The sequence below is a fragment of the Aotus nancymaae genome, unplaced genomic scaffold, assembly GCF_030222135.1.
Source record: "Aotus nancymaae isolate 86718 unplaced genomic scaffold, 86718_ANA_hifiasm-v0.15.2.pri h1tg000015l_1, whole genome shotgun sequence".
Taxonomy (NCBI): Eukaryota; Metazoa; Chordata; class Mammalia; order Primates; family Aotidae; genus Aotus; species Aotus nancymaae.
This window is the reverse complement of record NW_026988427.1, coordinates 1,232,904-1,258,452: the sequence shown is the minus strand read 5'-3', so window position 1 is coordinate 1,258,452 and position 25,549 is coordinate 1,232,904. Positions and strand designations below refer to the sequence as shown.

Genomic DNA, 25,549 nt, shown 5'->3' with positions numbered 1-25,549 from the left:
ATTCTCCCAGACCTAAAAGTTCTACACAAAGTCACTGAAACATAGAACCAATTTTAAAAGTTGGGTTGTTTGGGATTTTTGTGTAAAGCAACTCATGAGCAGTAGGTTCATCTCCTCAGGGAGGTATGTGATGATGCCACTGTCAGAAGCCAACCCTGCTTTTCAAACAGGCAAGGCAAATGAGGAATCACTTGCTCATGAAACTGCTCATTCTGTCCCATGATGGCTCTACCTGCTCTGGAAAAGCTACAGATGGTGGTTCATCCACCACTCAGACTCACAGAGCTCCCTGAGCTTTGCTGAAAGCTATGGTCCCTCTCCCCAGAAATAGCACATCCACACACACACTGGCATTCACAGTAAGAAGCCCTGGCTGCAGGTGATTGCAATAGTGATAAGGGCAATGGTAGGAAACACGCACAGATTGCCTAATGTGTGCCAGGCTCTGGTCTGAGAGCTTTGCATACACAGTCTTAGTGACTTCTCATCAGACTCATGAGTTTGTGTCTGTGTTACGTCATCCCCACTTTACAGATTAAAAACACACAAAGTCCTTCAGCCAGTGAGGGGCAAGGTTTGAATCCAGTTCTAAGGTACACTTGGAATGTGAGCAGTAGTTAGTTGCAAGGGTTGTTGACTAGTTGACAACTTATTAGCATTTTAGATGAATCCAAGTCTCTTCCAGGACCTGCCACACAGTCTCCGAGCTTCGCTGGGTTAGTTGGACTCTCTCAAGGCATGTAGGAGCAGGAAAAACCAAAGTTTCTATGAGCACTATCTAGCAATTCTTAGGGAAAGCAGAAGTATGATAGACAAAGTTTAGGCTGCACTCACAATGAGCAACCCAAATAGTATGACAGAAAATGTTAGTAATAGTCTCCATTTATGGAGCAAAGGTTTCTAGCTGTATGGTAAGGCTGGCTGGTGATATAGTTTGGCTGTGTCCCCACCCAAATCTCTAATTGTAGCTACCATGATTCCCATGTGTAGTGGGAGGGACCTGGTGGGAGGTAATTGAATCATGAGGGCAGGTCTTTCCTGTGATAGTGAATAAGTCTCACAAGATCTGCTGATTTCATACAGGGGAGTTCCTCTGCATATGCTCTCTCTCTTGCCGGCCGCCATCATGTAAGATGTGACTTTGCTCCTCCTTTGCCTTCTGTCATGATTGTGAGGCCTCCCCAGCCACGTGGAACTGGGAGTCCATTAAACCTCTTTTTCTTTATAAATTACCCAGTCTCGGGCATGTCTTTATTAGCAGTGTGAAAACAGACTAATACAGCTGAGTTCTAAGACAGACTACTTTCTCAGAGCCATCCAAATACTTGTGGGTTATTACTTTTATTTTCTTTAAAAATCCCTTAGTCAACCCAGACAGCCTTAGAACTCTCCTCATCTCAGTGCCACTGTGATCCCTCTGACTTGCAGCAAACCCTCTGGTTTGCTTTGCCACAGCAAGGCCAGCAAGCAGTTCCCTGCATCTCTCCAGATCTGCAAGGGTCTTTTACCCTTGTCCTTGCAACTGTCAACATATGAGGGAGATCCCAAAAGGGCAGAGTCATAACCTCATGGTTAAGAATGTGGACTTTGGAATGAGAGACACCTAGGTTCAAATTCTAGCTCCCTTACTGAGCACTTACCCTCTCTGAGCTTCAATTTCCCCGTATGTCTAAGGGGATAATGGCACCTCACGGATTTGTTGTAAGTAACTTTAGGCAAGTTACTTACCCCTTCTGGGCCTCAGTTTATTCAACTGTAAATGGGGACAAAAATATTATCTACCCTTATAGAGTAGTGCGTGATTAATGAATGAGTTATGGCTTGGAAAGTGCTTAAAACAGCACCTGTCACATCAGTTAGTACTCAGTAAATATGAGTTATTCTAATTAACACATGTAAAGTTCTCAGCATGGTAAAAGTACATGTTCAATAAATGGTGGCTATCATTATTATGAGGTAGCTGTTCCTCAGAGAAGTTCCTGCACATTTATCTCCTGGGAAGCAGTAAGATATGAAGACATCAGTGGAAAACCTTGTCCTTAAGTAAATGTTGCAGTCATAGCAGAACGAGTCCACAGGTCCTGTTGCCCTAGCAGGATACCCTAGGACCTCCACCCTCCTCATGCCCAGGTTCTCCCTTGCTTCAGAAGTACCTTCCCTTTATCCAACCATCCACTCTTTCAACAAATTCTCCTTAAGCACCTATAGTGAGCTGGAAAGAGGGCTGGGAATACTCAAGCAGTGGAGGAGATGGTTCCAGCCTCTGCCCTCCTGGAATCTACAGGGTAGTGGAGGAGATGCACACTAAATAAATACATACACAAATGCTCATTTAATAACAGCTGCAATTAGGTTGTGAAAAATGTGATGAGGAAGTACAATGGGCCCTGATGTGGTCAGGCACTGGATATGTGAGTAAGGGGGAGTCATTGTAAAGGCTCCCTGAGAAATTGCTGGGACTTGACAGATGAGTAAGAGTTGGCTGGGTGATGTGTGGGAGTGGAGACAGAAAAGGGTCCAGGCAGACAGGCATTTCGTTCCATGGCCCTGCACCCACAAAGTGCCTGGCTCACAAGGAGAACAGAGAGAAGGGCCACGTGGTTCACTTACTCCTAGATCCTCCACTCAAAATACTTAGCTAGGAAGTTGGAATTTGAAGAGAAACCCAGGTCCACAGAAACTGCCTTCTCAGTGGTGACTGCTGTCTCTTCCCTTTCAGGTGCTCCTCGCCTGCTTGCAGGCTGGCTTGTCTCAGACCCCAGCCCTTGAGGCCAAGCAAACATACATCATCCTGGAGGCTGCAGACATAGCTTACTGTGCCCACATGTGAACTTCAGCCAAGACACCACGACAGGGACCCTGTCCACTGAATCCCCTATGATTCCTCCATTCTGTCCTCGTCATATCCCACTGGGTTTTGTGAGGCTATTTAGGAAGATAAGTTTTCTTCACTGAAGAAAAGAGAGACAGCATGAAAGCAAACAATGGCCCCAAAGGAGGAATTTGTGATTGACATAAATGGAAGTGTTCCCTTGGGAGCACCATGTATCATCAAAGAAGCAAACCCCCAGCTCATTTATTTGTCCACCTATTTACCTGCTATGAAAAGAAGACGTGTTTAAGTTTCCTACAGTTTTACACCGGAAATTAATGCTCTGGGGAAAAAAAAAGCCGTATATTCTAGATGTAGCAGGTTTCTTTTGGAATTCATTCACTGAGAGTCTGGCACTACCCCCTAAATGGTACTTTTGTTGTCTTTTTATTCAAGACGGCCCGCTTCTTCCAAGATCAGAACCACGTGCCAGCCTCCCTTGATCAACAGCCTCCCAGCTCTCTTGGTAGATCAGATGTTTAGTAGTTAGCCTAACTCATTTGTTTTTCCAAGCAGCAATTATGACTACAATGAATTAATATTTTAACTACAGGGGAAGCATTACAGATAGCTCCTACGTAGACTCTAGAGGCTGGGAATGGCCAACGGGATTTCCCATACTAAAAGAAGAGGACCACTCCAACCTGGCCTGCAGTTCTCTATGTCTGAGATGCCATCATTAGATACTACTCCAAAGACCTAAGGGAGATGTGTCTAGGAGAAGTGTATGGTCCTGGTCCTTCCCACTGAGGCTCAATGGCCCAGCAAAATATGAAAGTGAGACCTGTGCTTCTAAAGCGCAACAGTCTAGAGTCAGTGGAGTTTGTGAAACAACCTCACCACCGCAGGAGCAAATCCCAGCAGGTGAGATTCAAGGACGATGGGACCACTAAGAATCCAACTGGCCTAGCTGAGGTTGACGTCCAAACTCCAGAAGACCCGGCTGTGATGGGGAAGACTCAAGCAACCAGGCACCATCATCCCCCCACCTATTCGCTCTCCTTCCCCAGGTCCCAGAAGGCAGGGGACTTTCGCAACATTGCGATCCAAACTTCCCCCAGTCTCAGGAAGCATTTCCCAGTTTTCAAAAGGAAGAAACTCACAGCCAGCAAGTCCCTGGTGGAAATGCCGACAGCATCCCAAAGTGCCATCCAGGTCAACGGCAACCTCTCTGAACAGGACATTGTGTCTTCTGACCTAGCCTACTTAAGGTTGGCTCAGCATCTTGAGGATGGGCCTCGAAGGATCAAAGTGTCCCATGCATTCCTCCCGAGGGTCCCCAAGGTGCAAAGCAATGGGCCTGTTAGCATATGCTTGGAAGCAGGAACTTGGAGGTCCTTAGAGAAAGCCACAGCTGCCATTCAGGTTCCAGATGATATTTATCACAGTCCTTCCTGGGAAGCTAGAGAGTCTGCTGTCAGCCCAGATAGGTCAGCTGAAGTAAGTAACTCCATACGCCCTTTGGACAACACATGTCCAGGTGGTGGGAGAAGGGTGACTCCACCAGATTCGGAAAAATCCACCTCCTGCTTAAGTGCCACCAGCGGTGCCAGCCACACACCAGGAACAGAGAAACTTAAACCTGAATTGCTTTTGCCCAAAGACAACTCAGATGACAAAGACCTTGGCCCACTGTCATCTCAGTCAAAGGAAACGTGTATTCCTTCACCTCCACGGACTCACAGTTCCCCCTTACCAGGCTCCCACAGCCAGCCAGCCCACCCAGGAAGAACCTCAGACTGTCCTTCATCAAGTAATAGTCACCAGAATCTGTTGTCACTCAAAACTAACAGTACATCAAAATCTGCCCCTGGGTGTCAGGAGCAGATGGCAAACAACCCCACCCCTCCAGAGTCAGACACCCTGGAGTTTCCAAATTGTCCAGGAAGTAATCACCTCCCATCCTTTCTTCCAAGGAGTGAGACCAAACTTCAGAGCAACAGGGAGATTAGTGACATTAATGAAATTCACCTGGCACGGGGTGAACTCTGCGACCTCCAAGGCCGGCTGCAATCCGTGGAGGAATCTCTGCACTCGAACCAAGAGAAAATTAAAGTCCTATTGAATGTAATTCAAGACTTGGAGAAAGCTCGAGCTCTCACTGAAGGGTAAGGGGATTTTTTTTTCCCTATTAAAAATGACTGGGTGAAGTCATCTGCCAACACAAGAGCAGATACAGCATTGGTATCTTTAGTAAAAATGTCTCCAAAATGTTTGAAGTACTGTTGTTTCCCCAAATCATAACCGCAGACCCTCCCTTTTCTCTAATAGAATTTCATCTAGTTCTAGGCTTTGGTGGATTTTTGCGGATTTCTACTGCTGTTTTTTTTTTTCGTTTTCAGGTGTTAGCAGAATGGGGAAAGGCAGCAGTGAAGCAGTAGGATCAAAAATGATTTTTAAGAAGATGAGGGTTCCGTTGATACATGATGGAGGGAAGTGACAGCAGGAAGGCACTTCCCCAGCCCCCTCCTCTTAGCAAGTTACTGCATTTGCACAGTATTTCCGTTCTTTGTGTCATTGTGACAAAGGACTTCAGGTGGCCATTCAGTTTACTATTGACCTTCCCGTGTAGGACCACTTTGATGACTTGGGCTGGCCCATCAATAACCAACTAATTGGAACTGAAATGAGATCACAATTCATTTTGCACAGTTCATTTTCCGAAAAGAGAAAAAAGTCACAAAATGCTTTCCTGGGTGACTCAGCACCAGTATAGGAGGAAAAGACAGTTATTTGATTAGATGTGAAATGCTCGTCCCTCTAGAAAGTGCTCTCTAAAGACAGAGAATAAGCAATGGTTAAAGCACATCAAAAAGGGTAGGAGAGAGAAGTAATTAACTGGCGTTTGCTGTATAAATCAGAATCAGCACTGCCATATAAGAGAGAAACACTGTGATGATGCAGACAGAAATGTACTGAACTAAGAGGTCAGATTTTTAATAATCTCCCTTCTACTCACTTGCAAAATCCATCATCTCACAGGATTGTTGTCAGCATGAAAAAATTCTCAGGTTGGGAAGTCTTTAAACATGTATAAAGCCTTCTAGAAATGTGAGCTCCTATTGCCATGACTTTCTTGTTTCCTTATTTGTAATGGTCATGCAACTTCAGAGCACTGTGAATCCTGTGCTATAGGGACTAAGGAACCAGTAGGTAGAATGTTTGTGGCCCACGTGGCTTTTGCCCATAGATTTATTCAGCAAATGCTCTGTCTTGCAGGCGCAACTTTTATCGAACTGGCCAAGATCTCAACAATTGCAGTACCTGCCAGAACACGGCGTGCATCATATACAGGTACCTGGCCACAAGCGAGGCCTTCTCTGTAGACCGCAAAGCCATAGGTTCCACTGAACGCTCTAGCAAACTCTTAAATGCAGAAAGTCAAGAGAGAGGCAAAAATAGGAGGCCTTTGAATATCTGAGACTAAAATAACAAGGTATTTAACTATGAAATGTTAACATCTGGTTCCAAGGCAGGGACTGTTTTGTTTCCTTACAACAAAGTCTATGAGCATACCCTTTGAATGTAATCATCTCTACACTTACCAAACACCAAGTGCAGCCATCATGGTAAGCTTGGCATGCACATTTGCATCTCATTCCACCCTCAGGAAAGTTAAGCCATTTGGTCTTGCTCACACAGAGTATTTTCTGAGAACACAAAGGGCCAGACTCAGGACTCACATCCAGATTTTTCAAATCCCAAACCTGTGATCTTAATTATTCCACCACACTGCTTCTTCCTCAACAATAGCTATCCCATGCCAAGCACTTACTTGGCACAGTCAAGAACTGTGATAAGAACTTTATGTTCACTTCTAAGTATGTCATTTCCTTCTAGCACAGAGTAAGTTTACTGCAGTAAAGTAGACTTTTATAAGTGACAAAAGGGAAACATGATATACAGTGTAAAGTTGGAGTCAAAGATCTGTGTTTTAATCCCCAAGTCTGACATCAGCTAACTTAATTTAGGCTCACACTCCTTATCTGAATAGAGAACAATTATCCCCATTCAGAGTTGCCATGAAGACCAGATGAAATAATCTATGTGAACGTCTTTTGTAACTGCAAACCTCTGCACAAATCCAAGGGCTTATACCTGTTATTACTAGAAAGATCAATGCCCCCTTAGCTGGAAGCCCACTTTCAATGGCATAGCAGAAAAGTGGTCAAAAGCAGTCATTTCAGTTGATGACATCTCATTTTGTTGATCAAAGTGAACAATTTTGCTTTCTCCATTATATTTCTCTTTTTGCGGAAAACTGGCAGCTCAGGGCCTGAGCAAACTGGAGCCTAATTGGGCTGCCTATGTCTTCTTTTAAAACTTCTCATTCCCTCTGGCAGAATCCTGAGATATCATTGAGTAAGAGACCATGTGCCTGGAAGGCAGGGGGTGTGTGCACTTAGGCAGGGCCTTGAGCAACTTTTCATTGAACCTATCAGCTCCTTACAAAGAGGAGCCACCTGTTTTTATCAAATAACAGAAGATTCAGGAAAGATAAGTGCCTTTCACCTCAATGTGAAGTCTTCCTTCAAAAAAGGGCTTCTGGAAGAGCTCTACAGCATAGGAAAGTCTAAGTAGGAAGTTTCATCAGTTGCTCCCTTTTTGGTGCTTCTTTTTTTACATCTCTTCTCTTGAGCAAATTTTCTAATCATTAGGAAGACACAAATTATTAAATGTCTAGACAGAGAGGACAAAACTATTCATCACAAACAAGCATAATTAATTTGAACTAGCCTCCATTTAAATCTTGAATAGTCCCTCTTCTTTCCCACAGCCAGATGATGTATTTTCTATTACCTTAAAATGATTTTTTATTTGGCCTATAGAAGTAAAAAGGGCAAGTGGTGATTTCCAAGTCTACTATGAGATTCATGACCTGGCCTTGGGCAAGTCATTTTCCTCATCTGAAAAATGAGGGTCTTTAATTAGACGGTCCCAAGAGTCCCTTTTAGTTCTGACATTCTGATATTCTAAGCTGAATTAAAAGTAACAATATTTGGCTAAACTATGACCTTCCAACAAGTCTGAGAATGTTTGCATTTTTCTAGCACTTACTTCAAACATCTTGAGCAAACATTCTAAATTAAGTTACACCCCTGGATGGGTTAGCAAACCTTCATGCATACCTTCCTTTCCAGAAGAACAGCAATAGTATGCATATATCCCTCATTACTATTCAAAGCCAGACTGCTCTCCCAGACAGAATCTATACCCTTGTATCTAAGCCACTGCGAGGGAATGGGCAATTAATTTGATGAAAGCAATGAGAACTCAACAACATCCCCATTGTAGTAACAGTGGGGAGATGAGAGTTATCATTTTCTTAAGAAAACATTTCAAATGACTTCAAACTTGCTTTGTGTCCTGGAAAGTCAGATCTTAGAAACAAATGAGTAAATGATGTGAAATACTCATCCCCAGGCCTTGTTAAGCTGCAATCTCTCTCTGTGATGATGGATATGCTCAATGCATGTCACTGTACATAAAGCAGATGAGCACATGATGGATTGCCCACTGGGTCTTCTCTGGAGATGCTGCTGCTAAGTTAGCCAGGCATATGGTTTCCTAAGTGGTATTTCCCAGAGGCTCCACCAGCTGGAGGCTATGGCTATGCTGCTTGCTCCTATCAAGACATGTGGGGTCATCTGGTTCTATCTAATTCATTCTCTCTGCTCCCTGAGCCTCCTTGGCTCTCCTCTTACCATTGAACACTTGGATACATCCTATCTCACCAAGAGCAGAGCCCCAACACCAATACCTAGAGATTCTATGCATGGCTCTCAGGAGCTTGCAGGGAATTTGTACATGAAGGTGAATGGAATCTCTTGCTTTGACTGCCGTAGACTCTATGAGAAGTGAGTGGCAGTTGGCTCTAAACCACAAGTGATTCCAGGCTGTTAGGCCCCAATCACTCCCTTCACTTCTCCTTAGCATTAATCCTAGCACAAGTTACCTAAAGCGTTGAGTGAATGCCACCATGGGACCCAAGATTAAATAACGTTAAATTCCTTAGCAAGAAAGTTGTTCTCTTTTCAAATTTATTTCAATCCTTCAAATAACCTAGAGGGGAAAATCTGGGTTTGGCATTAGAATGTCTTTAAAACCTTCCTAATGCTGGCTTATCACATTTCTCTGCAAAGAGAGAGCAGGTCTCAAGTTCACAGCCCTGGGCAAGCAATAGTTATCTAGCTACTTTTTTTTATAGAAAGCTTTCACTTTTAAAACTAGTCCTTTTAAATACTTTTTGTAATAGATGCAGGTCTGCATTTCCAAAAGTGATATTGCCTGTTTTATATAAAACAGGTTTTTAAATTTAAAAAGTGAATAGATTCAGAGAAAGAAAGTGAAGTGAATAATTGTGTAGATAGCATGGGGAATCTTGCAAAAACCATGAAGGTGGAGAACAAGTGATTGAAGTTTGGGAAATGGTGCCCTAATGAATCGGCTCCTTTTCCTCTTCTCAAGGGCATGAGGTCTCTCTAAGCCTCTTGCTCCTCCTTCTCCCACCCCGTTTCTCTACTTTTCCAGCCATATCTCCAGCATTCATCTTTACATTCACGCTAAAAATAGTCAGTAGAGCTTCTTTAGAGGTCTTTGACTACATAGATCATGCATTTCTTTTCTAGACATAACTCCTAGGAAAAAGTTGTTTGGTTTAAGTTATAAAATGTCTCCAATATGTTTTAAAGGAAAATAATAAGAGGTCTTTCCCAGAAAATTTTTCATCTACCATCCAAGCATGCCGCTCAGGAATTAGAAAGACAGAGTTGCAAGCTTACCATTTCCAGTGGGTGAAGAGAAAGGTCAGCCATGTAGAATTTGAAAGGTGCTAGAGAAGTGAGAGAGATAGAAGAGCTATTGTTTGTCCAGGGGCTACCTGGACAGGCTGCTCCTCTTCTTCTTGGTCTCTTCCCATAACCTCAACTGCACTCATGGACTTTATTTCCATGGCGCCACTTTCCATCATCTTGTATCTGATATCTACATCAATCTATCCTCATCCATCTATCTTTCATCTACCTATCTAAAATGTTCAACCAATTGCATACAGACATTTCTACTTAATATCCCAAGGCAACTCAAATTTGTCATATCCCCAAACACACCTGTTTCACCACAAAATTAATTTTCTTCCCATATTTCTTACTTTGTTTAACACCATTGACCAAGAGGCAAGTCCATAAAGATATCACAGTCGCCCGTGACATACTCTTTTTCACCACATACACCAAATAAGCTACAGACTCCAACTGTTCAATCCAACCCCTTCGCTCCAATTCCTCTGCCTCAGGTTCAAAAAAGGCTCTCATCATTTGTCACTTGAATGCTAACTGATCTTTGGGGCATAGATCTCTTTTGCCTTACCTCAAGTAATCCTCCCTGCAGATTGCTAACTTGCACCTGAAGAGTAGAATCTGACCATGTCACTCCCCTGCTAAACAATCTGGTCCTGGTTTGGTTAGTCTGGGGCTCCCCTCCAGCTGTGGGGACCCAGGTGCTCAGCTGGTGGCTCCGTCAGGCCCGGTGCCTTTGGATAAGTTCCCTTGCTTTCTTAGGATGTCTTTTCTGCCTTGCTTTATCTGGATAGTTCTCAGTCTTGCAGCTTAAATGTCAGTTATCTGGACAATCTTACAATCCTTCCCCTGAAAGACCCCCATGCCATGAGCCCTCCTCTGCTAGGTCGCTGATCCTATTGCATTGTAATGCAGTGTTTATGAGTTCCTTTCCTTCAGCAAATGGTTAGTCTCTCAAAGTCATGGATAAGTGTCTCATACATAGTTGGTGCTCAGTAGGTTCTTATTAAATAAAGAAATGCCTCTACTGACTAGGGGAGGAAGGAAAAGCAGTAGTGGACTTGAGACAGCTGTTTAGATTGTCCAGAAGTAAAGTCATTGTTACCATTTGTGTACACTCCCACCCTTGGGTGGGGAAATGAAGGATTAAGCGAATATTCTTATTAGGAAGGAGGGCTTCTATGTAGCAGGTTCTCAACAGATCTTCTTAAACTGAATGTAAGCACATGGATTGCCGCTTTAAAAATAACTGGAATGCCACATACTTTCAACAAGGGAGAACCTTTTTTTGATGACTGAGAGAGCTTGCTGCACTTTCATAGGACATTGAAACACTTGTTTCTCCAGGCCATCTGACACCCTGGCTGTGGTGGGAAAGGCAAAGTTTGAATGTGAGGAATCACAAAACTCCCTGCAGGTGAAAATAAATCTTTTCTCTAATGTCTGAACTGTCCCAGTGATCTCTTTGGGAGAAGGAATTAGAACATCAGATCTTCAGATTCTCTTGCTAAATGTCTAATGGTAACTATCAAAACCCAGGCTTGTAGGCACACTAATGCCTAAGAAGACCACCTCCTAACTCATGGACCCTCGCAAACGTGACCTTATTTGACAAAAGGGACTTTGCAGATGAGATTAAGCAAAGGACTTCAAATGAGGAGAGCAGGGTGGATAGTCTGGGTGGGTCCAGTATAATCACAAGGACCCCAGAGAAAGAAGGAAGGTCAGAGGATCAGAGTCAGAGAAGGAGATGTGATGCGAGAAGCAGAGGTCAGAGTGCCGTGGTCACAAGCTAAGGAGAGTGGCAGCCCCTAAAAGTGAGGAAAGGCAAGGGATGTGTTCTCTTTTAGAGCCTCCAGAAGGAGCACAGTTCTGCTGACACCCTGATTTGCAGCTCTGAAGGACTTCTGCCCTCCAGAGTTGTAACAGTGAAATCTGTGTGGTTTTAAGCCACTAACTTTGTGGTAATTTCAACAAAAGGAAATGAGTACACTCAGATTAAATCCTCATAATCGGAGGCCAGTTTATTTGACTTTAATTGATGATGTTCACAATGATAACATCAGAAGAAAGAGATCTGTTGGGCTGAAACTTAAGGGAAAGAAAGAAGAGAGCTACTACTTACTGAGGATCCATTATTTACTGATCATTTGAAGTACCTTTTGTTTTCACACTTAATCCTCACAACTATGAGATCAATTAAAGTACCCCCATTAAATTAAAGTTACAGATGAAGGAAATGAGGCTCAGGAAGGGTCAGACACTTGCTCAACATTCAGATTAGGCAAGTTGAGAGAGGTGAGTCACTTGCACAATTATTCTGGAAATAGTAATTGCAACAGCCACAGCAGAAAACAGTTCTGTCTTCCTGCAAGCCAGATTCCATAGCATGCTGCCTTCCAGACACCAGACTCATCTGATGGATAGTAGGGCTTAGTGGAATGCTAGTTCCACTCAGCCAAGGGCATCATGAGGGTTTACACTGAAGATACAGGCCCTAGACAGTGCTCCCAAAGTATGGTCATGGACCATCTGCATCGGAACCTCCTGGGTGTCTGTGAAAACTGGTCGCTGGGTTTCAGCCCCAAAGTTACTAAATCAGAGTGGGTGGGGTGGAGGATGGGAATCTGCAGCTGCAGCAAGCTCCCTGGGAAACATTGGTTTGAATAAAGCTTGAGGGGTTTTTTTAGGTAAAAAATTGGGGTCTTGAAAAGAGATAGTTGATTTACTAGAAACTTTTACGACAACCAGCCCATGAATAAAAAATACTTGCTTGCAAAATAGCCTGGGAACTAGCTTTTGTTCTTAATACATCTGCTTGGCTTTGATCTTAGGGTTAGATGATCATATATAGACCCAATTATTTATGTTGGATACAGGTGAGAATGGAGGCAAGGGAGAGGGAAGGAAGAGAAAGGAGAGGATTATTCATGGAGCAGGCATTATCTTTTGATGCCTCCTATTTCCAATGAGAAGAGAAAAGGAGTCCCTCTCAGGCCACTCTGGGGCCCAGGCTTATATTATGAAATACTTAAGGGATTCAGCTGTAGCCTTTCCTTCCTCCCACGTCTCTCAGCTCCTCAGGCCTCATCTGAGATCAGAACTGATTGGCAATCCAGGCTGACATTTTTCCTCCAATTAAGGTTGAGAATAATTAAAACCTAATTCTGCTTCCTGGCCAAGAGACCAAATGCTAAGAACCGCCCTCTGGTGAGTCCTAGAGGATCAACAGCAGACATGTGTAAAAGGTGGGTGTCCAAGTGCTGACCGTTACCACTATATCCCCACATCAGGACAGGGGTATGGTCATCCCATGCTTGGGAACCAAGGACCATGCATGAAGCTAAATACCATGCAGAATCTGCCGCCACCACCTGCTCATTTCTTCAAACTCCACAGATCATGGTTTTTGTTTTTTTTTTTTTTGAGACAGAGTCTTGCTATCGCCTAGGTTAGAGTGTAGTAAGCATGATCTCGGCTCACCGCAACCTCCACCTTCCAGGTTTAAGTGACTTTCCTCCCTCAGCCTCCCGAGCTGGGATTACAGGTGCCTGCCACCATACCCAGGTAATTTTAGTATTATTAGTAGAGATGGGGTTTCACCATGTTGGCCAGGCTGGTCTTGAACCCCTGACCTCAAGTGATCCACCCACCTCAGCCTCCCAAAGTGCTGGGATTACAGGTGTGAGCCACCACGCCCGGTCACTTTTTTTTTTTAATCATTATTAATGTGTCCACTCATAACTCTTCCGGACCAGACAGAAGGACTTCTGGATTTTGAAAAGAAGATTCCCTGCAAGAGCCTCCCTTTGAACCTAGCAACCAGCATTCTCGTTCCTAGCACATCCCCCTCACAGTTTTCACATTCAGATTACAACAAGAAGGCTCCCTGGAATACAGGCCAAAGCCTCACAGCTGTGCACCCTGCAAGAGAAAAGCAAGGGCTTCACATTACTGAGGAAAGAGAGGCTCCACAGAGCTGTGTGAGCCATCTGAGGTCACACGGTTGGTGGTCTGAGAGTGCTTCCCGGAGTTTCCTTCTTGGTTAAGCTATTTGGCCACTGAGCTCTGGCCTTGCCTGCCACTTAAAGCTATTACCTAACCAGAGAAAAAGGCATTTCTCTAGAAATGCAATATGCACTCAGTCCTATGGGTTAAGCAGCCAACTTTTCACTTAAATTATTTAGTATTTTCTTTTTGTCTGCTTATGACGCTCTCCCAGTGTGGAGCCAGGTGAACTCTGAGAGCCTTGTCTTCCAGCCATAGTCCTCCCTCTGGCCAGCAATGAAGTCCACAGTAAAAAATAATGATAAAGGCACACAGCAGATCTGCTCTTTCTAGTAATCATAGATGCATTTGCAGCTCTCATCAAATTCCAGTATGGACTGAGCAACACTATTTCAAATGCTGGGCCATGAACGTCATGGCAACACCCTCCAGCATCCTCAAAACAACCAATAGCAAACACAGCTTAAATCATCTCTTTGGGAAATAGCCATGAAGTTGAGGGTACATGTAAAATTTCTCTGAGTCCCGGCAGGCTGATTCTCAAGACATTTGTCTCTATTCCGATTCTCTTGAACGGCTTTATCCCTTTCTTTTTCTCCCTAGCGTGTAAAGGAAAAGAAGAAGGATTTACAGCATCAGCAATTTATCTGCAATAAAACATGAAACCTATTTTAATGCATTAATAGTGAAAGAAGCTGAAACATGCCATAAATATAAAATTACACAAGTTGAATATTTCAGAGGAATAACAAGTGAATGACAGCGGCCACAGGTGACCACAGAGTGATCCGATCTTTATTTCTCCTTCAAGTTAGTGTAATAATCATTACTCTTTGTTGAGCCAGCCACTGTGCTAGGCATTTTGCCCAACACTATATGTCTATCATTTCATTTCAGACTCCCAAGAACTCTAAAATGTGGATAGGATTAATATTCCCATTTTACAGATGAAGAAACTGAGACTCAGAGAGGTTAAGTGATCTGCCCAAGATCCAAGGAAGCCAGGGCTGAAAACTAGGTCCTACTTTCAGGAGACTTGCCTGTCCCTTCCCCTCTTTCCTTGTGACCTTGTATCATCAGTGAATAGGTTTGTTAAATTTCTCAGAGCTGATGGATCTACCCTTCCTGAGGGCTTCACATGCAGATCTTCCTGGCACAGAGTCACAGAACCCAGAACACAGATTTCTTTCAGAGTTAGCTATCAGCAGAGATTTCTGCAACTTGACCCCTTTTATATAGGTGCCAAGAAGAGAACCTGTGATTTTCTGAAGACTCAACAGCAAGATAGATGCCCTAGGAGAAGGGGTAGACTTGCCAATTAGAAATAGCTGCAAGTTGTGAAGCTCAAAATTATACCCTATAAAAAAATGAGCAAACTGGTTATTAGGAGAAAGTTTTAGGAACAATATCCCTTCCAGGCTGGGGAGAGAAAAACATACAAACCGAAGTTCCTGTGATCGAGACTGTATTTCTTCCCCAGAGATGCCTTCGTAAGCATCATGATTTATCCAAATGGACAAGAACCAAACTACGCTCGCTGCATCCATCAATTCTTACAGCTAATTCTTTAAAAGAGAAAGTTGCAGGAGGTCAATAAATCAGTGGTGCACCTGGGTTCTGTGGAAACAGGGACCACAGAAATGCTCCAATAAGAGATAAAGAGGTGGAGAGGAATTCGGAAGATGGTTTGTCTTCAGGGAGACATCATGAATCATTTACTTCTCGGCCAACTTGCTTAGAGTGTACAGCTGATGGCAGTTTGTTGGCATGTCTCTTTATAAAAGAGTGGGACCCACTGCTAAGAAGGAAGTACAAAAGGGCTCACTGGAGACATCAGTAGCCTACACCAGACCCAAGATTGCTGAGGCAGATATTATCCTGAAAAGGCTGCCTCCTCAGAAGGTGAGCACCTTCTTTGAGTATGCAGCCTCCCTACCAAGGCTTCCCTGAAATTGAGAAAGACTATTCTAAGGTAGGCTGGTCAGCTGGTCCATAAAGGGTCCCCTGTGCACCCCAGCCCCAATTTGGGTCTGGTTCCACAGTGGACTGTGAGGTCATCCAGGAGCACCAGGCCTTGGTCGCCACCTCCACCACTGCCATCCTATACATTTTGCAATCAGGATTTCATAGAGATACAGATTACTATGTTCTTTCAGTCCAGTACATCATAGTGTACAAGCTTTGGGGCTAGACCGTCAGGGTTCAGATTCTGACTCTGTCACTTACACTTACATGCCCTTGGCAGAATATTTAACCTCTCTTTGCTTCAGTTTTCTCATTTGTGAAATGAAGGTAATATTATTTACCCCATAGGACTGTGAGAATTCATGAGAGGAGTGTAAACTTGTAACACAGTGTCTAGAACACGGATTTCATTCCACAAATGACAGTCATTCTTCTTACAATTGTTAGTTTTACCCATTTAAATTACCACGTGTCCCAATCTAATGTGTTTCAGGTACTCTCTTTTTGTTTCTTCTCCTTAGAATAAAATGCTAGAAACAGTTAGGTCCTTGGCCAAAAACTTGATCTGTCTTTAAACAAAAAAATCAAAGTACTAGGTATCAGGAAACCAGGTGAATAAACTGGATGCTTGTGCACCCTTCAAATTCAGATTAATTCCTAATGCCCCATGTGATGATATTTGGAGGTGGAAACTTTGGAAGGTGATTAGGTCATGAACTTGGAGTCCTCATGAATGGGATTAGTGTCCTTACAAAGAGAACTCAGAGAGGTCCCTCTCCATGTCAGGACACAGAGGGACAGTTGTCTATAATCCAGGAAGAGGGCCCTCACTAGACACCCATCTAACAGCACTTTGATTTTCAACTTACCAGCCTCCAGAACTGTGAAAAACAAAATGTATGTTATGTATAAGCCACCCAGTCTGTAGTATTTTGTAATAGCAGCCCAAGTAGACTAAGACACCAGGTTTAGATTCTGCTTGTAACTTATGGTGTGACTTCTCTTTGCCAACTTGCTTGTCTGTTAAATGGGCATAACAACTTTCCTATCTTCCTGGGCTATCCTGAGGATAAAATAAAAACACAGATCTAAAATACTTTGCAAATTCAAAAGTTATATACAACTAAGAGGCGTCTTTGTTTCTACGTCAACTTTTATCTCCTTGTGGCTCACCCAACTTCAGCTTACCCCGCCAAGATCCTGCATCCAGAACCTCACTCTGCTGTTTGCTCTTGCGCTTATCTTTTTTTTGCTATTTGTTCCTCAGTGTTTCTTCTTCCAGACAAGTCATGACTTGGGGCTCTTGCTGCTTCCAATTACCTAGAAAAACGTCTTTCTGCTTTTCAGCAAGCATGATGGCTGGAGCACTGATCTGTCAGTTAGATTAGTGAGGTGCCCTCCAGAGGGAAACCTGAACGTTCTTACCATTTCTGGTTTACACATAGCTCGCTTTCTAAATGCAGTGTGGCTCCATGTTCAGATATTTCCTTGGATGTGAAGGGCTCAAAGGCTCCTCAGGCAGGGAACTGAGCATCACTGAGCCACAGTCCCCATGTCCCATGCATCCTCAGGAGGACCAACTCACGCACCTTGAATGCCCTGGACACTCTCAAGGGCTCCTGTCCTGAATCTTGCATTGTAACAATGTCTGAATTACTGTTTGCCGTCCACTGTAAGCCAGGGTTCTGCACGAACTCAGTACTCAGCACTTGTGTTCCCTCTTATGATCCTGCATGGAATACAGAGCATATGTGGAATGTGGATGGTGGAGATGGTACAGATGGGAGGGTACAGAGAATAGATGGAAGCCGTGAAGAGGAGGTGAGGTTAGAAAAGTTATCAGTGTGCCATTTGGATCCTTGAGATGAAATCCCAAGCAGAGAGTCTGTCCCCATCTCTGCGAACAACCCTCTGCTAAGAATTAACTTCAATTTTCACCAAGTTGGCAACTTACTCCTTTTTGCAAGGGATTGCTGAGCATGGTGTATAAGTAGCTAAGCAGGAAGTAGAAGGGCATCTTCTCTTTTCTACCCAGCCTCAAGATAAAAAGCAGATGAGAGGGCACTGCCCCTTCCCATTTATAAGGCAGCTGCCACCAAAGCAAAATATACTCCCTCCTCTCCCTTCCAAACTAAACTGTAGTGTGTCAAACAGATGAATGAGAAGAAAAGTGGCAATTTTCCTTTATGTTAATAAATTGCTTTGGCCTAAAAAACATTAATCAATTTCTTTCCAAAGCACACACACTTCTCCATACTCTGCTATTTCCCTGGCCTTGAAGAAAAAGTTACTTTCAATCCCCTTTAAATTGTCAAGACTAGTGGGGGCAGTCACAAGGCCGGAGTGGGGAGCTCCCTAAATCCCAGTGATTATAATGGAACCCTGCTGTGTTTCCATAGAAACATAAAGAGTGTATTCTTCCCTGAATGTAGATGGTGGGGAGGGGTGAGGAGCGATGCCTCTGGTAAGGTGTGCAGCTACTGAAGAGCTGAAGGTGGAAGCCAGGAGCTGAGACGGGAAGGCAAAGGACCTAGTAAGGAAAAGTGGAGTGGGCCGAGACCGTGCTCCGTGTGCAGTGACTTCACCTGTGACTGTGCCCCATCTGCACAGCCAGCCGGCGAGGTAGCTAGTGTAACTCCCAAGTTCAACTGAGCTGTGGAAAGAGAAGAAACTTGCCCAGGGTCACTCAGTCAGGAAGTGCTGTAGCATCCATTCAAACCCAAGAGTGTTCACCTCTGGGGCCTCACTCCACCCTCTATATTGGGCTGCACTTCAAGTTGTGACAGTGAGACAAAGTTTCCATCTCCTGGTCTTTTCTACCCAGGCCTGTTGGTTCTATACACATTCTGGAATCACCCAGGGCATTAATATCATTTTCTTTTTCAGATGGGGACTCACTCTGTCACCCAGACTGGAGTGCAGTGGTGCACTCATAGCTAATTGTAGCCCCAATTTCCTGGGCTCAAGTGATCTTCTCACTTCAGCCTCCCCAGTAGCTGGGACCACAGGTACACACTACCACACATGGCTAATTTTTTTAGTTTTTGTGGAGACGGGATCTTGCTACGTTGCCCAGGCTGGTCTCAAACTCCTGGCCTCAAGCAATCCTCCCACCCGGGCCTTCCAAAGTGCTGGGATTACAGGCGTGAGCCACTGTGCCCGGCCTATTTTTCTTAAGCAGGTATTAGGACGCTTGTAAATCTTGTCGGACTCAGGTGGTTTGTTGTCGTTGTTTGTTTATTTGAATTATGAAGTCAGAGACACTTTACATATAAGGGGAGGAAGGCAGCTGGTGCATGTGTGTGTTTACATAATTTAGTAGAAGCGTATGGTTGAAAAACTGTAAAGTAGGAGGAGTTGAGAGAAATAAGAAGTACCTTTTGAAAGCAATTATGATTTAATAATCTATCTCAAACACTTTAGTATTCACATCTGTCTAACTTACTGTAGAGTTCCTGGAACCTGGTACAGTGTCAGGCCGAGAGCAGGATGGACTGATGATGGATGGAATGTTTTGCAGGAGGCCGAAGCCCCCACACTTTGCCCCATGCATCCCTTTGTCTGTATCCTTTGCAATATCCTTTATGATACACCAGTAACTGTAAGTGTTTCCCTGAGTTCTGTGAGCCACTCTAGCAAATTAATCAAACTCAAAGAGGGGATTCTGGAAACCCCAACTTGGAGCAAGTTGCTCAGAAGTTCCAGGGGCCTGGACTTGTAAGTGAGGGGAACAAGGGGGATGTCTTGTGGGACTGAGCCCCCAGTCTGTGGAATCTGATGTTATCTCTGGGTAGATAGCGCTGGAAGTGAATTGGAAGATACCCAGTTGGTGGCCGCTGCTTGGTAGTGGGGAGAAACTCCCACACATTTGGTCATAGAAGTCTTCTTCTGTATTGATGATTGTTGTTGTGGTGTGAGAGCAGAGAAAAAACACGGTTTGAGAGCTTTTCCTGAAATAGAGACTCCTGAAATAGAGAGTCAGTATGAGTCTGTAGATACCTCTGCCCACTGGCCTGGCAAATCCTGAGCTTTGCTACTGATGCCAGAATTCACTGAGGACACAGAGTCACTGGATTAGCAGTGACAAGAGGCCAGAGAGATTGTCTGCATACCATTCCTTCCTCAGCAGTCAGAACAGGGCCTGCCACATAGAAGATGCTCATTTGTCAAATGACTGGCTGAATATTTGGTGCCTACTCTGTGCCGTGTGTTGTATATGCACATAGAATTTAAGCTTCACTGAGATCCTTTGAGTAGGTACTACTTATTTTGCAAATGAGGGCACAGCAGACTGGAAGTGGGCAATGACTTCCCCAAGATCTCACAGTTAAATTGTGGAGCTTTGCTTTAAAAAACACAGCCTGGGTTTCATCCATTATATAGATCATCCAGCCAGGATTATGGCCCTATAGAGGGCCAGGGAGAACAGAAAGAGAAGGGATGTAAGTGGAGGAGAAGAAAGCCCGGATGAAAAATACAGAAACAAAAAAATCAAACACCATTACCTAGTGCTCCTTAAGAACTAACACCTTATCGGTCTGGCTATAAAACAGGCCCCCTCGCCCCTCTGACTCTTCAGCCCTGCCTCTTCCATCTCAGAATGCTAGGAGCAAGGCATCCTTTGGGGCTTCATTTTTCATGCATGGCAACGGCGGCAACATGCCTTTGCAGCAGCACTAACTGGGGTCCCCAGCCCTGGGAGGTGACATGGGGATAGTAAGCAAGGGCAGATGTCCCTTTAATGACAGCTGTTTTTCAGCACTTGCAGGGCATAAAGGCATTGGCCAGTCATGCCACTTCACAAACCAACATGGGGTCTTTGGTCTTCCAGATGCAACATTTCATTCTCCTCCTGGCTAAACAAGGAAAATGCACTGTTTTCATGATCACATTTTCTCTACTTTCCACTCTCCCATGCTAGCTCCTTATCCTTGGGCCTTCTGAGACCCCTGATATGAAACCAGGTAACAAACACATCGAAAAGCTTAAGAGCCTTCTTATAAGCATCTTGGCACTGAAAACTCTTCTGTAAGTAAATCCTTCTTACGGAGGAAAGTGGACAATTAAGGACAGAAGGAACCCATGCTCAGCCCACAGGGATGTCTAAGAGGATTTGTTCTTTCTGGCCCAGCTCTCTGGGTTCTGGGGAGGGTTAGCCAGAGTGAGGAAGCAGGCTGAGAGCCCCTGAGGCCTGCTGGCCTGACTCCCAGACATGCAGAGGCCACAGACAGCATCAGCACCCACTCCCCACAGGCCAGGCCTCTGCTCAACTCCTACCTCCCCTGACCTCAGAGACCCCTGGTCTGCAACAGTTTCACTGTTACTTAGCAGATGTTTATGATAATCAGCACAGGACAATGGAGTCTGTATGTTAATGACACCAAAACACACAAGTAAAACAGCCTACAACAACAACAACAAAAAGAGGTTGGGAAATGTCCATCCATCAATAGAGGAATATTTAAATACATCATATTGAGGAATACTACAAGGCAGTCTTACATGTAAACCTCTCCAAGATACATCTTTAAGTTGGGATGCAGTTCAAGAAGCAAGGTGTAATATATTGGTAGGAATAATGTTAATGATGATGATGATAGCTGTAATAGGAGCTAACACAGACGGAGGACTTAGTGCATGCCAGGCACTACTCTTAGCACTTTGTTTATATTATCTCAGTTTACACACGTTACTTCCAAAGAAAGCCTTTGAGATAGGTGCTAATATGACCTCCATTTTACAGATGATGAAACTGAGCTGCAGTTTTCTTGTACGTTCCTCTGTATTACCTAAATCTTTTAATAATGAGACAGTTTTCATGCATAACACATGCAACAAAAACCATTAATGATTAAGAAAGAAACTGGAGCCAACATTTACAGAACACTTGCCATCAAGCTGCCATGCTACATGTCTCACTGACACTTAATAACGTCCCTGTGAGGAAGGCATTACATGTTCCAATTCAATCAATGAAGAACTAGAGGTTCAGAGAGGTGGCATCATTTTCCCAAGGTCAAACAGCCAGTAGGTAGCTAAGGATCGGGAATTTGATCCCAAAACTCATGGTCTTCCATGTTAGCTGGGGCTGAGTGATGCTAAATCAGCCTGTGCTTATTCAAATTTACTTTCCTTCCTTCCTCTCTGTGTTTTTCAGTGTAGAGTATGATTTCCGGCAGCAGGAAGGCAGGTTCCATGAAGTTCTACAGAGTCTGGAGGAAGCAGAGCCAGTTGAAGAGGCATCGCCTCCACCAAAGTCCCCAGCAGAACCCCCAGTCCCGGAAAAGCAGGACTTAAGGCGGAAAACCAAGAAGGTGAAAAAGAAATGCTTCTGGTGGATCTGAGCTGATTGGGACCATCCCCCAGCCCCCTGCTTACTTCCCTGAGATGGGAAATCCACTGCACTTAAGGCCTGCCCTGCTTCTTTGCAAAGTCTCTGGGCTGTAAGCCCCTTGGCCTGTGAAACAGAAGAGTCTTGGAGCTGATGTAGCCACTGCTGGACACCTGACCACCATCCTTAACCTGGGTGTGTGCCACTACTTGCTGAGGGCTTCACAGACACTAGAGTGACCACTTGCCAAGTTCCCTGTCCACTCAGGCAGACCTCATGCTGAGTTGCAAGTCCAGATTCCCACCATGAGCAAAACCCTCCACTACACATTCCAACACCTCCACGATGCCAATAAGTACTTCCTTCCCATCCTGGGTTCATCAACCCAAAAGAAAAAAAAAGTGTTGTGCAGAGCCAGAAGATAGAGGGAGGTTATAAGTTATTAGCAGGTACCCCAGAAAAAATGAGATAAACTGGCAGTTTTCTAAGATATCAGCATACATAAGCACAAGAAAAGTGGGCAGGGCATAAAATGCAAGATCACCCCGGTGTGTTCGGTTGTTTTCCTTTTTAATTAGCCCCTTGATCCCAAATCAAGCCTCTGTCATCTCATGCTGCGAGTGCCTTTCTGCCTATGGCAGAGTCAGGTGACCCCAGGGTTTAAGGGACTTGATGTGGCTGTGCTGGACAACTGTAATTCAAAGCGGATTTCAGCAGTTGTAGCTGCTCCAGGGCCCACCATAAACCATCATGCTTCTGGGGCCTGAGACCACCTGGCAAATGGGTAGAATCTGTTTTCGGTGTGAACTTTAAGACTCTACAGTTAACTTACCTGCAACATTCAAAATCATGAGATCCAGCAGCCTGTCCATCAATTACATCTTATGAGTAACATAAATAAGGCTAAGATAAAACACAACACTGTTCTCACCCCTTCATCCCAGAATCAGCCATGTAGATAGGTTCCAACATGTATTAATCGACAGTCTCCCTTCCTGGTGATCAGGCCATGGTCAACTGATTGATAAAGCAGCAGGACTGGGAATGAGGATATAGTTTTTCCATTTTAGTTTTAAATATCTTTCTATCCCAAAGTCTGAGTTCTTCGAAGTCTGGCTCCTTCTTTTGACAAGACCTACATACATATGGATCCAGTCAAACTTGCATGGCTGAACAAACAACTGAAGTAATATAATTAAGTAATTGCTACATACTCTTGGGAATGAGGGGTAGGATGGATAGCCTCAGATTCCTTCTGGTTGAATTAAATTCTCTATCAGCCTGTGGTGAGATTGACACTGCTAGAAAGTGAACCTAAAACTAAACATACATTAAGCGAAGAAGGTATTTTGTAATTCCCTTTGCTGAAGACCCAATGTCTAAGCCAGAATCTTTCAGAGCACAGCATCCTGTGTGTTCGTGGGATGTACATACCCCACCGCAAATTGAGACTAATTGAGCAAACCACTCTGACGGTTTCACCTTCCCCTGTCACAGCGATGCACTGCACAAAGCTATTTCAGTGAGAATGAAAGGGAAATTTGGCAAGGAATCTCAGCTTGCACTATTTAAGTCTTGGAATGTCATTCAAGATGTTCTTGTTCTGTTTCTAGTATAATGTTTAAGCCCACAGAATGAGACCGGAATATATAACATCATGTTAGAATTAAGATAAATACACTTGTCATACTTAAGAAGCCACATTTCAATAAGATATGCTACCACTGGCTAAAAGCCATAGATTCATCTTTCTGTATCCATACGATCAACTCTCAGTTGGCCCCAGCATTGGAAAAGAACAGAATAGAGGATAATCCAATAAAGTGAAATCATTTGGGATCTCTTATGTAATTTTATCTTGTAGTAGAGCTTCCATCTTAATTTGCTTTGCTTACGCTAATTTCATATGAATTTATATTCTCGGACATCATGCTAGAATGCAAATAATCCTGTTCCTAGAATTAAGAGACCCAGGCAACCAAGCAGTCTATCTCACTAACCTTTGGCAAATGGCTTAAATTTCCAGGGCCTATTTATCCATCCTTGAATAGAGATAAGAACATATGCTTTCCTACTTTATAAACTCTGAGCACGCTCCATATTATGTGAGCTGAGTGACTCAGAGCTGAACTGGATCACTGGCCAAAGTTAGCCTGGCAAGATAAAGAGATGTTTGAGGTATCTCACACAAAATTAATAAGCTCATGTGGTCATAGACATATTTCTAGTTGGGGCGCTCACATGAACCCTTAACTAAATTAAATAAAAGTGGGACTAGAAAATGTTGACATTTCTAGAAATACAACCAAACAAGGCTATACTGATTCTACACCAAAGCACAACACTGCATTGCTTGGGCCACTGACCTGAAACTGGAAAGGAGTTCTCTTCTGAAAATTTGATATTTAAAATCACTATGAGGAAACAGGATTCCAGAAACATTTTCCTGATGAACAAAAATGATCGTCTCTATGTTTAAAACACCATACACACATATACCAAAACTGTATACTCCTTTATTCATGTGAAAATCACTGCTTCTTTGTAAAATATTATGTAACATCTGCCATGATATTCTACAGAAATGCTGTACTCGAGGTTATCTGATTTTCTGGAGAGAGATTAATTTAGCAAAAATTACTTTTATAAAATTGAAGGGAAAAAGACCAATACATAGACTTAAATTGCAGGAGTTTATGTAGCTGCTTTCTCTGTAGTTTAAAAAACAATGCATAAATGCGTATTCATTATCCTTGGAACTTAATACCAGCTCATCTATAGAGCACCTTCTTAAAGACGACGTACTGATGTAAGGTTTTGTAAGTTTCTAAACTGTTTTAAATGGGATATTATCTTTTGCAATAAACGTACATATTTTTCCTAGGTTTTAAGACTCCATTACTAGCTTGGGTTGATTTGGGTTATAAAATGTATACTTAAGAAGGATGCCTCAGTGGTCCTAGGGACGAGTATGGCTTTCATTATCATTGCTTCCATATATTTCTAAGGGAAATAAATGCAGAGCAGATTCAGAACTTAGTGTCACAATGATCAAATGAAGTCCCATGTGCCCCATGAATGAGAGAGGCGCATGGATCAATGGAGCTGCTCCCAGCCTCATTCCCATGGATGCACATGCGTGATTTGTATCATTATGCTCAGACACCTGAACTCTAATTTATTCTTTAATTCTTTTCTTTAATTATTCTTTTCTTTAATTATTTCCCCCTTAATTTTTTTCCTTAAAAGCCAAATTTATATCACCAATGTGAAGAAAAGCAACATCATGTCCCGAAAATAGAAGATGAAATAAAAATACATCTTATTAAATTCTTGCTAAACCCTGATGCTATTGAGGCTGCTAAGCCTGAGACCAGCTCTGTTTGTTAAGACTGGATATTAGCAAATATTCAACACATACTGAAGCCACATTCACACGAAGCCCATTTTCTACGTGACTAATCAGGATGTTTGAGAGAGAACTGAAATGAAGACAACTTTCCTGTCCTGTGATTCGGTATTCTTTTTCCTGCCTTCTCTATGAACCATCTAAAATCAGCTTGTTTACTGGAGAGT

At 43.5% G+C, this 25,549-nt stretch overlaps 2 protein-coding genes across 5 annotated transcripts in view; one reads left to right on the top strand and one right to left on the bottom strand.

Annotated features, from left to right (window-relative positions):
• Window positions 1-24,504, top strand: part of INSYN2B (inhibitory synaptic factor family member 2B) — a 117,446-nt gene extending 92,942 nt beyond the window's left edge. For 2 of the 3 annotated variants that reach the window (XM_012461119.2, XM_012461118.2), the window contains exons 2-4: window positions 2,720-4,980; window positions 6,092-6,166; window positions 21,800-24,504. In XM_012461119.2, coding sequence (XP_012316542.1) covers window positions 3,629-4,980; window positions 6,092-6,166; window positions 21,800-21,986 — 1,614 coding nt within the window. In that variant the 5' untranslated portion in view covers window positions 2,720-3,628 and the 3' untranslated portion in view covers window positions 21,987-24,504. Of the gene's footprint in view, window positions 1-2,667; window positions 4,981-6,091; window positions 6,167-21,799 lie in introns of those variants that run through there. The other variant, XM_064376546.1, reaches the window with a different exon arrangement.
• The window catches only part of DOCK2 (dedicator of cytokinesis 2), a 437,527-nt gene that overhangs the window by 194,898 nt on the left and 217,080 nt on the right, over window positions 1-25,549 (bottom strand). The gene's annotated exons all lie outside the window — the stretch shown is intronic.